The 16,907-nt window shown below is 48.8% G+C and overlaps 1 protein-coding gene across 1 annotated transcript; it reads left to right on the top strand.

Annotated features, from left to right (window-relative positions):
- Positions 1–1,716: 1,716 nt before the first annotated feature.
- PILRA (paired immunoglobin like type 2 receptor alpha) lies at positions 1,717–16,690 on the top strand. The gene is made up of 7 exons (XM_036826136.1): positions 1,717–1,803; positions 2,118–2,507; positions 11,976–12,200; positions 14,516–14,546; positions 15,563–15,612; positions 15,841–15,872; positions 16,045–16,690. The coding sequence occupies exons 1-7, from the start codon at positions 1,749–1,751 to the stop codon at positions 16,165–16,167; spliced, it is 906 nt and encodes a 301-aa protein (XP_036682031.1). The 5' UTR covers positions 1,717–1,748; the 3' UTR covers positions 16,168–16,690.
- The last annotated feature ends 217 nt before the right edge of the window (positions 16,691–16,907 follow it).

Raw genomic sequence — 16,907 nt, 5'->3', positions numbered from 1 at the left:
TTCCTCTCTTCTGCCCCCCTTTCCAGCTGTTACCAATTCAGCCCAAGCATCTTTCACAGCCCAGAGGACTCCATGATATTAAGACTCTGTGCCTCATTTTCCCCCTGGGTAAAATGGAGATAGGAATACATTCATCACAGAATGTTGTAAAACTGAAAAAGAGAAAATGGATGTTCAAGGCCTGACTCAGATAAGAGGGCTCCATGAAAGTGCAGAATCACTCTTCTCGGGCCTGGGAGGAGAGGTAAGAAAAATAGATGCAAAGGCAGGGTGGAGGCTGCTTGGCTGGCTATGGGAAAATTATGGAAAAAAACTATTAGAATTGGGGGAAAACTAAGAAAAGGAGGAGGGAAGATGGTCTGTTTTTTTCCACCTCCAGAGAACTAATGCCACTTCCTAATGAAATCATGTCTTCCCCTGCCCTCCTTCTACCCAGTACCAATGCCAACGTCATCCTGGGGAGGGGGTGAGCAGAGCCTCCATCCCAGCCAGCCCTGGGGGGTCACCAAAGTTCCCAGCCCCCAATCTCTCACCCCACCCACCACCAGTCACAGGCGGGCAGGGCCTCCATCAGAGAGGGTCCCAGGGACTGTCACCAGGATGGCTCATGACTGCTCTGACCTTCATCCCCTCTGTCCAGGGAAGGCTCTGGATGAGCCAGGGTCGCACAGCTGCAGATGGAACCCCCTGAGAAGCGTTATTAAATACAGCCTCCGGGCTCACCCCCAGAGCTCCGCACTCACAGGGTGAGGCCCAGAGATTCTGTGGTGCAGCCAGGAGGAAGCGTCCAGAAGGAGCAAAAGGCCCTGTGGGCTCAGCAAGACTGGAGTTCAGGTCCTGGACCTGCCACCTCAGAGTCCTGGACGTGGCGCAGGGCGTGTCGGAGCCCCGGTGTCCTCCTTGTAGAGTGTGAGGACAGAGGGCCCTGCAGATCCAGTCTTGCCTCTGTGGGTGGAGGCGTGGCCTCCAGAAGGCCCACCCTCCGGGTAGGTGGGAACCTGCGCCCACCCTCACCTCCTCACCTCAGGGAGGGTGTGAGACTGCACACAGGGAGCGGAGCAGGGTGGGAGGGGCCTGGTGGGCCTTGGTTCTACCTGGGGACTGAAGGGGGGCACTGCAGTGTCCCCTACCTGGAGAGAGAGAGACCACTAGCATGCTGGGTGCCCCTGGTGCCTGGGCTGGGGGCTGAGGCTTGACTACCAGCAGCTCCCTCCTCCTCCTCCTCCTCTCTAAGGGGCTGTAGCTGGGCAGGGACTCAGGGCCGTGGACCTCTCCCTGAAGGAGCCTGAACTGGTTCTGCTGTCGCCCCTTTCCCTGGGAGGAGAGAGACACTCCGAGAAGCAGGGAAAAGAAGAGAGAGACACACAGAGACACAGAGACTGACTCCTAAGGAGATGCCAAGGGGGTGGCAGAGGCAGGGAGCTGAGGGAGAGAGGCGAGGCCCCAGCTGGCCCAGGTCAGGACCAGCCCCTCAGTGTGCAGAGGGGGGCAGGGAGCCCTAGATCATGGTTCCCTTTGCACTGACCACAGAGAGGCCCTTTTGCAATATAGGGAAAGAAGCCACATTGATAAAGGAAGTGCCAGTCACGGCGGGGGCGGGCGGGTTTCAGGAAGGCCCCTACCCTCCTCAGTCCTCTGAAGGAGCCTGGTCGTCGCTCTCCTGGTGCTGAGATTCCCCGCAGGCGGCCCTTCCACAGGCCTCCCCTCTGGCTCTGCTTGTCTTCTCATCCCGGGAGGAGGGCAAGGCCATGGGTCTGCCCTTGCTGCTGTCCCTGCTGCTGTCCCTGGCATCTCTGCAGGCAGGTGAGAGGCCGGGACTGTCCTGCCCTGCCCAGGGCCGCAGGGACCACCCCCCCAGGGAGGGGCTATGGCTGCGTGTCCGTAGAAGTGTCCCTTGGGGTAGCCGGCCAGGCCTCCCACCCCCAACAAACAAAGAGCTGGTCCCACAGTGCCGGGTCCCCCCAACCCTTCACCCTCCTCCCCGCCCCAAGCCTGGAGAGGGGCTCACCCAGGCCAGAGGGCCAGTCCTACCACCTGTCACACATCCCCTTGTAGGTGAGGGTGGCTGACGGTCTGGGGTCACCTTCAAAGTCTCTCCCTCTCCCTCCCTCCTCTAGGTCACTGGGCAGAACCCAATCCAAGCACTGACTTTGGGATGAACCAACCAAAGGAACTCTCAGCCCCCAAGGGTGGCTCCATCCACATCCCCTTCTCCTTCTATTACTCCTGGGAATCAGCCAAGGTTCCCAACGTGAGAATATTCTGGAGATGGAAACACTTCCATGGGGAGTTCATCTACAACACAACCCCGCCGTTCATCCACAAGGATTTCAAGGACCGGCTCCTCCTGAACTGGACAAAGGGTGGGCACAACGGCTCCCTCCAGATCTCGAAACTGCAGTGGAAGGATGAGTCCAGGTACTTCTGCCGGGTGGAGGTGGACACGCTGAGACAAGGCAAGCAGACGTGGCAGTCCATCGAGGGAACCGCACTCACCGTCATCCCCAGTGAGTCCCGCTGTCCTGCCTGAGGCTCTTGGAGGCCACTGGGGTCTTGTCTCCCAGGCCTGGCCCAGGCCCCCTCTTCCTCTCTTCTCTCAAACTCCTCTCCTTGCCCCCTCTACTCCTCCCCAGGCCTCTATCAACCCCTTTTCACCTTAATCTTCCCAGCCCTGGGCTGCCTCCCTTGCCCATCCTCCTCTCTGCCCTCCAGATCCAGCCCCCTCCCTCATCCTCAGGCTTCCGCCCTCTGGGCTCCCAGCTATTCTCCTTTCTTGCTCCAAGCTGGGGCTGCACCCTCCCCTGCCCTCACCCCATGTCCTCCAGGTGACTTGACATCTTTGGGATGCGGCCGCCTCCCCTTTGTCATGTGTCCATGTGTGGAGGCTCAGCTACCCCATGTCTGTCTCCCCACGGCCATGAGCTCAGCCCACACACACACAGTAGGTGTGTGGTGGCCACCAATGGTGGCCCGAGGCGTCCCGTGTCCCCATCACCTGTTTCCCATCTCCCCCTTCCTTCTGCTGCTCTGCTCCCCAGAACACGGCCCTCAACGCTCCCACCCCCACCCCATCTCTTTCCCATCTCCTCTTCCCCCGCTTCCATCCTCTTTACCTGCTTGCCGCCCCCCACCTCTCCCTGTGTGCTTCTCGTCACACTGTCCCCGTTGTCCACGCTGATCTCGCTCCTCTGTCCTGGTCATGACGAGGCAGCAGCAGCGGTAACGGCAGCTCCCGCTGACTGTGCCCTGCGTCCCAGCTGGACACCTTGGCAGCATCAGCCCAGCTAAACCCCAGCTAACCTTCCCCACGACCCCGGTAACAGTCAGCCCTGCTGCCATCCTCCTGTTACAGGAAGGGAGACCGAGGCTCGCACAGCAAACACCTGCCCGAAGTCACTCCTGGTGCAGGTGGGGTTTGACCCCAGTTTAACCCCAGAGCCTCTTCTCTTAACCATGAGCCGCTTGGCCTCAGCTACTGACCTGATCATCTCGTTTTGACTATTTTTCACCTAATAATGGACGTGTAGCATCAACGGATCTCCCTCTCTCATTCAGTGGGGCGTTGGAACTTGAACCTCAGTGTATCTGACTCCAGGGCAGAGGTGAGGGGTTCTCTCCCAGGCACAGGCAATAAAGGGGTGTGTTGTCTGTAGATTATTTTTTTGAAAATCGTCTACATTTGTTTGCTTTTTATAATCACTTGTGCTGGCAATTCTAAGCAGTATCAGTGATGAATTTCTGCTCCCAGCTGGGATGGACACTCCCCGTGTCTCCCCCTCGGAAAACCATTGCCCCTTCTTGACCACTATGCTGGTTTTAAAGCAAATAGATAGTGACTGACAACCTGAATTAAGCAAGACAGCCTTGGATTAATATTTCCTGCACCTCCTCCATATTTCCTTAAATGGCCTTTTTTGAGGGACTTCGTCTTTCCTTAAATCCCTCTTCTTCCTTTCCTAATTCTTCCTTCTTTTTCTCATTTCTGTGTTTCAGTCACATTTACTCTGAGTTTTTTCATCAGTAAGTTAATTTTTTTCAATTAATTCAATTAATTGGATGGTCATGCTCATTACTTTTTAAAAGATACAAGAAAGTAATAAAAAGAAATGTTTTTAATCCCAGTGAAGTACCACCATGCAAAAACTCACACCAAAGGAATATCTGTAGCAAACATAACTCATAAGTTTGAGATTGGCTTATTAATTTTTTTTTACAAACGGTTTACTTTTCTAGCCAAATCTAATTATCTAATCTCATTTGTAGTTTTTCTCTTTTATTTCTAAGCCGAAAACCCCACATCCCACTAGGGGTGAAAATATTTTTTCCTAATTTTTGTAAGATTTGATTACTTCTCACAATAAAATTCTTCAACATAGTGAGAATTTATTTTGGTATATGGTGTGAGATAAAGAACTAAGTTGATCTTTATACCAAGAAACAAATCAGTTGTCCTTACTTCATTTATTGAATATTTTTTCTTTTTTCCATTGATTCATAGGCCTAGCTTTTAAGTTCTTTTGTAGAATAGCATCCATTTCTGGTCTGTCTATTCTGTTTCACTAGTCTGTGTTTTCTTATATTAGTACGACACTGTTTTAGTTATTATAACTTTATCATGTTTCAATGACTGTTAAGACTTTTTCCATCACAACCACATATTTCTTCCTCAAAAACTTTATTATTGTTGCCTGCCTATTCTTCCACATAAATGTTAGAATAAGTTTGCCAAGTACCTAGAAAAACGCTTATGTTGATTTTTTAAATAAGAATTGCATTAAACCTATAAAGCAATTGACAGAAACTGAAATCAGTATGATGTGCAATCTTCTCACGGAGGAACGGGTCCTATTTTATATCCCTCAGTAAACCTTTGTAATGTTCTTCCAAAGATCATGTAAATGCCTCACAAGACTTTTTCCTATTCTCTACTTTTATTATTAATGTGCAACATTTGAAAAAATGTATACTTGTTATAATTTTCATTTTAAAAGTAATGCATAAATTCTGGCCAAGATGCTGGGTTATATGCCCATGTTTACCTCCACTCCCTCCCAAAATCTACTAAAATGACAGCAAAGGGAATTTTTTAAGACAAAAACCCACAAGGACAAAGTATTTGCAATCCAGGTGAACAAAAACAAAATTTGGGACGCTGGAAACAGAGAGACTAATGTAACTGGCTCAGGAGACCAGAGGAGTTAAACCCTAAGCCACCAGCAGGGACACCCAGAACGAAGGCGATTTACACTGCAAAACCCTTTAAAGGGTCCGGAATGGCAGCTCCTAGTACTCGTGAAACTGGGGGTGGAAGGAGGTCTGAAAACTAGAGGACTAGTTGAAACGTATTTAAGAAGCAGAGACACCTCCATACCCCCACCCACCACCCCAGCCAAAGAGTGGATATTTGCTTTCTACGATAATCCACAAGGAGTCTGGGGGGTGTACCCTGGGCCCTAACTGGTGACAAGAATTTAGTTCTTAAATCTGGAGATTTGGTGAACTGATGAGACCTTAAACAACTTGACCCCTGTGGGAGCCTCCCAGGATGCAGGTAGCCAGGCTGGTACCCACAACCCACCCACCAAGGGCAGAATATTAGGAGACTCTTATCTGGGATATCTATCTGATGGGCCTGAAAAGATCTAGAAATCTAACAGATCACTCTACAGCCCACTAACTGACATGCCTTTTCTGCTATAACACACACAGCTTCCTGCATGCTGGGAGCCAAGGGGGTAAGGTGATTGGGGTCTCGGCCTTGCACCAAATCCCCTGCACTAAGGATTGTACCCTCACCTCAGCTGTGCCCAGGTTGCTTGAGGCTAGAGATGCTGTTTTAAAAATGATTGAACTAAACATTTAAAGAATGCTTTTCCCATGAAATGCAGAGAACAGAACAATCGGGGGGCGGGGGGGAAAGGGCATCTGGAAGAATCCAAAATAATGAAAGGAGATTAAAATTTTCAAATAACTATCATCCTCAGAAAGTTAAGGAATCTCATGTATATAACACAAAAGGGTGCTTTACAAAGGAGCTTCTGAAACAAAAAAAGAAGTCTCAGAAATTAGAGGTATACTAGCAAAGATGGAAAACTCAATAAATGATTGAAAGATGAAGTTTGTGGAAATATCTCAGAAGGTAGAAAAAAATTCAAAGTTTGGATATCGTAGTGGGTTGAACAGCAGCCCCCCAAAGTTCATGTCCACATCCTAATCCCCGGAACTTTATACTGAATAATGTGAATAATGCCTTACACTGTTGGAGATGTGATTCAGTTGAGGAATTTGAGATGAGATTATCTGGGAGTATCTGAGTGGGCTCTAAATACTAATAAAAGTGTCCTCATAAGAGAGGGGCAGTGGGAGATTTGACACAGATGGAAGAGAAAGCAGTGTGACCACAGAGGCGGAGACTGTAACGAAGCAGCCACCAGGAGCTGGAAGAAGCAAGGAACAGGTCCCCCTTCAGGGCCTCCTGAGTGAGTGCAGCATGGCTGACACCTTGATTCCCGACTTCTGGCCTCCAGATCTGTGAGAGTGAACTTCTGTTGTTTCGAGTCACCTGGTTTGTGGCACTTTGTCATAGCAGCCATAGAAATATAATATAGGAATTATAAGGAAGGATAAGAAAAATTGAGAATTGGTCCAAGAGTTCCAACCCCTGAATAATAGGAGTTATAAAAACAGAGAAAAAAGAAGCCCGTGGGGAAGAAATTATCAACAAAATTACTCTAGAAATTTTCCAGAATGAAAGAACCCAGCAAAATGGATAAAAATAAAGAGACCAACCCTGGGGCACTGCAACATGAAATTTCAAAGCACCAGGGATAAAGGAAGATCCAATACATTTCCAAGGAGGAAATAAACTGGCCACATAAAGAGATTCAGGAATCAGGGTGGCTTGACTCTCTCAATAGCAATAGAGGAAGCTGGAAGACAGTGGTTGAATGTTGTGAAATTCCAAGGGAAAATTATTTCATTTATTCATTTAACAAATGAAATAACAAGTACTGACTGAGTCCCTATTATATGTCAGGTCCTAATCTGGGCACTGGGATAAAGCAGTTAAGACAAAACAAAATGAAAATGTCCTTAACAATGGAACTTACGCTTGAGAATACAACAAAAAAAGCAAACAAATTAATTCTGTGTGTCAGGTAGTGGTGAGAAGAGAAAAGCAGGAAAATGGAGCAGAATCTGTGGATAGAGGGGCTGGGGGTGCTGCTTTATTCAGATGGAACAGGGAAGGCCGTGAGGATATTAGCCAGAGTCCCGGCAGGAGGCAGCTGCTCAAACAGGGTAACTGAGGAGAGTTTTAAGGGGGGCACAGGGTAGGGAACCAGTCAGGGACAGTGAGACACCTGGGACCAGCCACAGGCCTAAGAAGCAGGGGAGGAAGTAGGTACTGGGACCCAGAGAGGAGCTGTGGCCTCTGGGGAGAGAGAGTCCACATGCCAGTGATGGTTAGTTCTGTGTCCACTTGACTGGATACCTACTAAGACATTATTTCTGCGTGTGTCTGTGAGGGTGTTTCCAGAGGAGATTAGCAGTGGGTGGGCACCAGACAATCCCTTGAGGGCCTGAGTAGAACAAAAAAGTAGGGGAAGGACCAACTTGCTCTCCACTTGAGCTGGGGCATCCATCTTCTTCTGCACCCAGAGATCAGAATTCGTGGTCTCGGGCTTTTGGAATCAGACTGGGACTTACACGATTGCCCCCGTAGTTCTCAGGCTTTTGGGTTTGGACTGGAACGACACCACCAGCTTTCTGAATCTTCCCCCTTGCAGATGGCAGAGTGTGGGACTTCTCAGCCATCATAATTGAAGAGGCAATCCCTCATATTAAAACTATTTCTCTCTGTATATCCTATTGGTTCCTGTTTCTCTGGAGAACACTGACTAATACAATGCCCATTAGGGAGGGACCCAAGGGCTATGCCCTGACTCACTCCCCTCTCCCCCTGAGCCCACGGCTGGAGTCCACTAAGACCAGCCTCCAAAGGCACCAAGCAGGGTGGAGAAGAGCTGGGGAGGGCTCTGGAGAAATGAGCAAAAAAATCCAGCCTAAGCACAGATGTGCAGGAAGTGAGGGAGAGGTCTGGAGAAGAAGGTTGCAGTCAAGAGGGAGCAACAAGGGCAAAGGCCGTGAGGTGGGACAAGCGTGTCTGCAGCAGAGGAAGAGGTTGAGGGTGGCAGGAGGTGAGGGCAGAACAGGCAGGTTTCGGGTGGCTTTGAAAGCCAAGGAGAGAGCTTTTTTTTTTTTTTTTTTTTAATATTTACTTATTTATTTATTTTTGGCTGTGTTGGGTCTTCGTTTCCGCGCGAGGGCTTTCTCTAGTTGCGGCAAGCGGGGGCCACTCTTCATCGCGGTGCGCGGGCCTCTCACTATCGCGGCCTCTCTTGTTGCGGAGCACAGGCTCCAGACGCGCAGGCTCAGTAATTGTGGCTCACGGGCCCAGCTGCTCCGCGGCATGTGGGATCCTCCCAGACCAGGGCTCGAACCCGTGTCCCCTGCATTGGCAGGCAGATTCTCAACCACTGCGCCACCAGGGAAGCCCAAGGAGAGAGCTTTGACTCCAAGAGTGATGGGAGCAGGTGAGGGTTTCCTGCAAAGGAGCACCGTGATTGGATTTACAATGTAGAAGTGTCCCTCCGGCTGTTGTGTGGAGAATAAGACTGCACAGAGGACCAAGGTCAAAGCGGGAAAAGGTGAGAGATGGTGAGGCTTGATTAGGGTGACAGCCAGGGCAGGTGAGAAGTTGCCAGATGCTGGTTATATTCTGAAGACAGAGCAGACAGGATTTGCAGATGATGGGAGAAGAGAAAGAAAGAAGTAAGGATGACTCTATGGCCTTTGGCCTGAGCATCTTGAAGGATGGCATTCCATTTACTGAGAGGGGGAGCTGAGGGAAGAACAGGTTTGAGAAGAAATGAAGAGCTCTGTTTTGAACATCTTAAATTTGAGATGTTACCAGACAAACAAGAGGTGTGAGGAGGCAGTGAGATATATATGACTCCAAGTGCAGGGGGAGAGATGGCTGGATGTGTAAGTTCAGGAGTTTTCTGCGTATGGCTGGTGGTTAATGCCATAGGGCAGGATGAGATTATCTGGGAAGTGAGTGTAGAGAGAGGAGGTCCCAGCACTGAACCCTGATGGTTACAGGTGGGAACACAAGGAGGAATCAACAAAGAAAACTGAGACGGAGCTGCTAGTGAGGGAGGAGAAGAACAAAGAGAGATGGTGTCCCAGATGCCACGTGAAGAACATGTTTCATGAAAGGGAGAATATCACACGCTGAGATGTTGAGTAAGTTGAAGAAAAGGGGGTGTAAGAGATCTAAATCCTGGATTTCAATAGTAGGAAGGACTAGATACTACCTAAAACAACAAGATCAAACAATAGCAGTAAAAGCCAGTGACTTAGAAATATGAGGTTAATGCCAAAAAATAGCTAAAGTTGCTGAAAGTAGTTCCATCTGGGGAGTGGGAAAGGAGTGAGAAGGCTTATGCAGGGGGTGCTGTTTTTAAAACCTGTAGGGAATTTGTTGATTCTTTAAATTATGTGCCTATACAACTTATATAAAAATAAATATTACGTTTTAAAAATAATAAAAGTACTGGAAATACACACTTGTGAATAGTTTTAAAAATGGTCACACAGAGGGAATCAAATGAAAAACAAGTTCCTCTCTCCACTTTATCTCTCAGCCATTACCTCTTTCTGCAGAAATGTTCTCTCTACAGATGTAGATATAGTTACAGATATATAGAGATGGAACACAATAGAATCAAACTGCACACTTTTCTGCTCTTCAGCTTGCTATGTTTACTTCATGGACCTCAAGTGTCTTTCCACTTCAACACATATACATCTACACCTATCTTTTTATTTTTTTTATTTATTTTTTTAAACATCTTTATTGGAGTATAATTGCTTTACAACAGTGTGTTAGTTTCTGCTGTATAACAAAGTGAATCAGCTATACATTTACATACATCCCCGTATCTCCTCCCTCTCATGTCTCCCTCCCACCCTCCCTATCCCACCCCTCTAGGTGGACACAAAGCACCAAGCTGATCTCCCTGTGCTATGCTGCTGCTTCCCACTAGCTATCTGTTTTACATTTGGTAGTGTATATATGTCCATGCCACTCTCTTAGTCCCAGCTTACCCTTCCCCCTCCCCATGTCCTCCAGTCCATTCTCTCTGTCTGCATCTTTATTCCTGTCCTGCCACTAGGTTCTTCAGAACCTTTTTTTTTTTTTTAGATTCCATATATATGTGTTAGCATATGGTATTTGTTTTTCTCTGACTTACTTCACTCTATATGACCGTCTCTAGGTCCATCCACCTCACTACAAATAACTCAGTTTCATTTCTTTTTATGGCTGAGTAATATTCCATTGTATATATGTGCCACATCTTCTTTATCCATTCATCTGTCGATGGACGTTTAGGTTGCTTCCATGTCCTGGCTATTGTAAATAGAGCTGCAATGAACATTGCGGTACATGACTCTTTTTGAATCATGGTTTTCTCAGGGTATATGTCCAGTAGTGGGATTGCTGGGACATATGGGAGTTCTATTTTTAGTTTTTAGAGGAACCTCCATACTGTTCTCCATAGTGGCTGTATCAATTTACATTCCCACCAACAGTGCAAGAGGGTTCCCTTTTCTCCACACCCCCTCCAGCATTTATTGTTTGTAGAGTTTTTGATGATGGCCATTCTGACTGGTGTGAGGAGATACCTCGTTGTAGTTCTGACTTGCATTTCTCTAACAATTAGTGATGTTGAGCATCCTTTCATGTGTTTGTTGACAATCTATGTATCTTCTTTGGAGAAATGTCTATTTAGGTCTCCTGCTCATTTTTGGATTGGGTTGTTTTTTTATATTGATCTGCATGAGCTGCTTGTATATTTTGGAGATTAATCCTTCATCAGTTGCTTCATTTGCAAATATTTTCTCCCATTCTGAGGGTTGTCTTTTCGTCTCGTTTATGGTTTCCTTTGCTGTGCAAAAGCTTTTAAGTTTAATTAGGTCCCATTTGTTTATTTTTGTTTTTATTTCCATTTCTCTAGGAGGTGAGTCAAAAAGGATCTTGCTGTGATTTATGTCATGGAGTGTTCTGCCTATGTTTTCCTCTAAGAATTTTATAGTGTCTGGCCTTACATTTAGGTCTTTAATCCATTTTGAGTTTATTTTTGTGTATGGTGTTAGGGAGTGTTCTAATTTCATTCTTTTACATGTAGCTGTCCAGTTTTCCCAGCACCACTTATTGAAGAGACTGTCTTTTCTCCATAGTACATCCTTGTGTGTAGGAACTAAAGTTCAATACATATTAATTTAACCGTAATAATATATTTCCAATATACATTAGGTCCTTTACAGATGTTTTCTCACTTATTAAGACAATCATGTAAAATGACAAATACTGTTTGAATCCACTTCTATGAGGTACCTAGAGTAGTCAAATGCTTAGGGTCAGAAAGTAGAATGGTGAGTGCCAGGGGCTGGGGAAAGGGGGAATGGGGAGTTGGTGTTTAATGGGGACAGAGTTTCAGTTTGGAAAGATTAAAAATTTCGGAAGATGGATGGTGGTGATAGTTGCACGATAATGTGAATGCACTTGATGTCACTGAACTATACACTTAAATATAGTTAAAACGGTAAATCTGTGTTACATGTATTTTACCACAGTAATTTTTTTCTGATCCTGTGACTTAGTTGTCCCTATTTGTAGGTGATGAAATGAGGTTCTGAGCTCACAGCACTGATCAGTGGTAGGGTCAGGATTTAAACAGAGTGATGAGGAGTCAAAGCTTCCAGCATCTGCCTTTGTTACTCCCCTCCCTGTGGGAGAGCTTCAGAGACTTGCTCCCCACCCCCCCACATTCCCCACAAGATGTGACAGCTTCACCCAGGTACCTCCAGCCCTTTAGTGAAGAATTTGCATATTTCTCATGTCTTCCCAGCCACCAAGACAACAATTCAAGGCCCCACCACCACCAACACAACCATTCAAGGCCCCACCACCACCATCACCACCACAGCTGGCCTCAGGGTCCCAGAGAGCAAAAGGAGTTCATGGTCTTGGCCCTTGAGTACTGAAGCTACAGTCGGGTTGGCACTGGCTAGCGCTGTGCTCATAACTGCAATTGTGGGACTGATTGTGTACCTCAGGTGGAAGAGAAGCAAAGGTAAGTGGTCTGGGACCCCCAATCTCTCCCCAAGATTCCCAGCTGGGTGTTTCTCAGAACCCTCCTGCATCAGAATGACCATAGGTGCCCATTAAAAATGCAGATCCCTGCTGGGCTTGAGATCTGAGCTTGGGAATCTGCATTTTTAATGGTCTCCTCAGGTGGTATTTGTGTGTCAAGTTTGGGAACCACGGCTCAAGACCAATCCCTCTCCACAAATCTGATCGTTTCCAGTTCTTTTCATCTGACTTAATCATTTCTCATTTGTCCCCACCTTTTGGTGCAAGGGTAGGGATGGTCTGCCCTGGGAAATTTAAGGAGAGAACAGAAGGGACAGGAAGGTGGCTCCACTCAGCAAGCACTGGTTGGACACCCATTTTCCAGGGTCTGGGTTGTAACTGGAGATGCAAAAGTAAATAAAGCATAGGCCCTGCTTTCAAGGAACTGGGGGATAGGAGGATATGGGGAAGACAGTTGCCTCAAGGGCTAATGGCCTCATTTGCAAAGAGCTATGGTAGGTTGGGAGGAAGGAGGGGTAATCAAGGAGGACTTCCCAGAGGAAATGACACCTGCAAAAAGTCTCAAAGAATGAAAAAGAATTAGGCAGGTGGTGAGGGTGCTGTAGAGGTCACTGTCCTTCCAGGGGAAGGAAACCATGCTGGCAACTCTAAGTAGCTCACAGCTGTGGAGGAGGCAGGAGGTGAGAGAAGAAGACCTTGGAAATCACACCCCAGAGCCTCTGATCCCAGCGGCAATGTGATAAAGCAATGTGGCAACCTCAGCTTGGCCTTGCACATACAGAGTCTGCAGTGGAAGGGCCAGAGGTGGGCCAGGCTGGGGTCACTCTAAAATTGTTATTTTAGCTCTGCAGAGCAAAAACCACAGTGGTTGTGTCCTGAGAGTGAGGATGAAGGTTCAAGATGTAGAGGAAATGTGACATAGTCACTGAGGAAATGCAAGATGGTATTTGAGGATCAACTCAGATGAGAAGCCATAAATCTGTACAAGCATCATTGCACATGACTATGGTTTTTTTCAGCAGTATTCAAGCATGCAGGTTTAGAAACCTTTAGGAATTGCTGATTAAAAGTTCTGTTCAGGGAATTCCCTGGCGGTCCAGTGGTTGGACCCTGTACTTTCACTGCCGAGGGCCTGGGTTCGATCCCTGGTTGGGGAACCAAGATCCCGCAAGCCGTGCCACGGCCAAAAAAAAAAAGTTGTGTTTAGCTGCTAGCATCAGAGAACAGAAGTAACAGTGGGTTAAGTAACACAGAGGGTTATTTTTTTCCTCATCTAAAAGGATCTGGAGCCAGAAAGCAGAGGACACCGTCCTTAGGCTCTCAGGCTCCCACCTTTCTGCTCACTGTGCTGGATACTGACTTCTATCCTGAAGGCTGCTTTATGGTGCAAGATGGCTGCTAGGACTCCAGGCATTATTTGTGAATCTAAACAGGAAACAGGATGAAGGAGGAAAGGACAAAAAGACTATGACCCAGCTGTCTGTCCTCCTTTTAAAGAGCCTTCCTGAAAGTCCTCCCTACAACTTCCCCTTATATCTCACTGGCTATATTTAGTCATAGGTCCCACATCTATCTGTAGGGAGGCACACTGCCACTCCAAATAAAATCAAAGTTCTGTAACTGAATAAGAAGAAGCAAGTGGATATTGAGAGAAGCAAATAGCATTCCCTGCCTTAGGACACATCCAGGACTGAAGATGTGTCAGCAAGTGTGGCAGAAGGACAGGGGAAGGAGGTCAAGGAGCCAGTGAGAGGGCAGAGATGGAGAGTAGAGGGCTCAGCAGGGAGCCTGGATAACCTGAAAGAAAGTGGATCATCAAGAGACAAGAGTTAGTGAGGTTAAGCACAGGTACAGAGGGATGATGACAAAAGAGAGCTGGAAGGAAAGACAGTAGTAGCATAAAAATGATACTAGCATTTACTAGGTCAGAGGTCTCAGCTCGAGTGATTAAAAAAAAAAAAAAAGGCCCAGGGTGTGGCTGAGTGGAGCAGAGGTCACTGGAGCTGGGGGAAGTGGGCAAGTCCAATGTGTTCAGAAGGTGAAGGGGCGCAGGGTGCAGGGAAGAGCTGCTCTCCTGATGGGTGTTGAGGACAAGGCAGGACAGGTGTGGGCAGCCTCAGGGTGCCTGCTGGGTGCAGGCTCAGGTCCCAGGCCCTTCCCAGGTGGGTTTCAGCCGAGCTGCTTCGCTGCTCTGGTCTCTCCAAGGATGAGCTCAGGGTGGGACGGGGCAGAGAAGGCAGGCAGGAGACCGGCCTCCATGGATGACACATTGACACACTGTTGGTCCCCCTACAGGTCTGCAGACTAAAGCCAGAACCCCAGCCAGGTGAGCGCTTCTCCTCCAAGGGGGGAGGGGGGTGCTGTTTTGTGAAGCAGGAAGTTTCCTTCTGAGAACAGCACTAGGGAGCCTTTCACAGCCCCTCCCCGACTGGACTCTCCATCCACACCCTCCCAAGTCCCCTAACAGGCCAGGCTCTTCACTTCCGGAGGCTCCAGCTCTTTAAAAAATCGAGAACAGTGGACCAGCACTTTCTCTGATTCTTTCCCGGAACATCTCCCTCTGTCTTTCTCTGGCTCCCCCTTTCCTCCTTCATCCCCAGTTCATCCTGGCTTCTCTCCACCTCATCCTTCCTGAACACACCTACCACCTCCACGTTCTGTCCTCTTTCTTGCTCCTCATCCAATCTGTCCTTTTCCCCTGTGACGCGCGACCTCCAGCTGCTCCGCCCTCTGTCTTTTCTCAGAGCAACTTCCCTCCCGGCTCCCAGCCTGGCTCCCTCTCCTGGGGCCCCAGCTCCTCTTCCTTTCCTGAGCTCTTACCCTCCTCATGGCCCCCCTCTTTCCTTTCTCCATCTTTCCTTCCACTTCCACGCTTTTCCTTCTCGCAGCCCCTCCCTCCTTTCTCTCCCTCCTGACTCTTGACAGCTGCCCTCCTCGGACCCCTCCCCATGGCGATGGCGTCTCCTCTGGGGACCAAGGCCTGAGCACCGCCCAGGGGACCTGAGATTAGCTTCCTGGTTCTCATGCTCCAGTTTTAACTGAGGCGCTGCGGCAGAGAGGACAGGAGCTCCCCCTCCTGCTTCTCCTCCCTGTGCCCCTGCAGTAAAGCCGCTTCTCCAGAACAATCCACCTCAGTCAGCACTCAGGGACATGGCTACACCGCAAATGACCCCTCAACCCCATCCAGGCGGCCTCCTTCTGAGAGCCTCAAACCTCTGCCTTCATCTTCCGAGTGCGTCCGGGCAGGTCACAGAGCCCCCACCAAGAGAACCAGCCCGATGCAGGTGGTAACTCTTTTCTGTCCAGCCTCTGACACATCGCCCCCCTCCTGTTCCCACACAGGGGATCCTTCCAAAACCCAGAGGAGAAATACGAGAACACTGGGAATAAAGGTAGGTCCTGCCGCCATCATCCCCGCTCTCCACCTGGGCCTTCCTTCCTCCCCACACACCCCCTCCCCACACACGTGCCCTCAGCATCCTCCTCTCTCCCCTGCCTCACCCACCCTCCCCCAGACCCTGTTCCTGACCTAAAGATGACCTCACTACTGGAGCCCCCTGCCCACTTCTCTACCCTTGCTGCCAGGCCACCTAACCCTGGCACATCTTGATTTTTTCTAGGACAACATACAGGCCCCAAGCTGGACACCAAGGTAAGCGGCTCAGATTAGGTCCTGAAAGAATTAAAGGGAAGTTTGGAGAAGGTGGGGTGGAAGAACAGAGGGACTGTGGTTTCGGCAGGGCATCAGCTGTGGGATTGCGGCTCTGAGATGGGACAGCTCCCCCTCTGCTGCCTAACCCCCTCCCCTTTCCATTCTCCCCCAGGATGATGACATCTTCTATGCCTCCCTCGCGCTCTCCAACTTGACCTCACCAGCAGCGCCTCCCCACCCGCCTCCCCAAGAGGGCCCCCAGGAGGAGACGCTATACTCTGTCTTAAAGGCCTAAGGAGTGGGACTGAGTGAGGACCTGCTTAGAGTCAGCTGCACACAGGGATCTCAGTTCCTCATAATCACCCTGGACAGACACAGACGACTCAGAAGCCAGCAGGTGTTGAAGGCCACCAAGGACCTGAGAGACACACAGCCACCTGCTCCAGTTCCCTCTTCAACTTCCTAGCCCTTGACCACAAAAATAAAAGTCCCTGTACAATTTGCCTGAATGCATCTAAGGAGAAAGCTGACATCACCTTCAACTTCTGTCCTTCTTGCCATAAATGAACCATAATAGATAGCTCACACTCAGATCCCTCCCCTAGTCCTTTTGTTCAGTGACTGCCTCAGGCCAGGGACCAATAAATCCCCAAACACTGGTAGTCAGTCCGGAAGCGAAGGTTTGTCCCCCTACTTTAACCATTCTACTTTCCTTAGGAAGATAACTAGCATGCATTGTGTCAGTGCCTTACGTGCATCACCTCATTTCAGCATCATCAAGCACCCTACATGGCACTGGAGGTACCATCTGAGGCAGGATAACAAGACTCAGAATGGTTACGGTGCTTTTCCCAAGGCCATGTAGCTAATAGGAGGCTGAGGCAAGATTTGAACGCAGACCTGCCCTTCTCAGTGTCCTTCTCCTAGGAGTCGGGTGTCATCACCTTCCCAGATCCCTATACTGACAGGCCTCCCACCAGAAAGCACCATGAGCCACAGTGACACGGAGGAGGAGGGAGAGAAGCCAAAAGAAAG

The sequence above is a fragment of the Balaenoptera musculus genome, chromosome 15 (assembly GCF_009873245.2).
Source record: "Balaenoptera musculus isolate JJ_BM4_2016_0621 chromosome 15, mBalMus1.pri.v3, whole genome shotgun sequence".
In the NCBI taxonomy this organism is placed as follows: domain Eukaryota; kingdom Metazoa; phylum Chordata; class Mammalia; order Artiodactyla; family Balaenopteridae; genus Balaenoptera; species Balaenoptera musculus.
This window is presented reverse-complemented; position numbering and strand designations above follow the sequence as displayed.

Bases quoted from the DNA above. Each gene is read 5' to 3' on its own strand.
- PILRA (XM_036826136.1), top strand. From the start codon at position 1,749: ATGGGTCTGCCCTTGCTGCTGTCCCTGCTGCTGTCCCTGGCATCTCTG. The intron at 1,804-2,117 runs GTGAGAGGCCGG...TCCCTCCTCTAG, and splicing joins CCTGGCATCTCTGCAGGCAG to GTCACTGGGCAGAACCCAAT. The intron at 14,547-15,562 runs GTGAGCGCTTCT...GTTCCCACACAG, and splicing joins AAAGCCAGAACCCCAGCCAG to GGGATCCTTCCAAAACCCAG.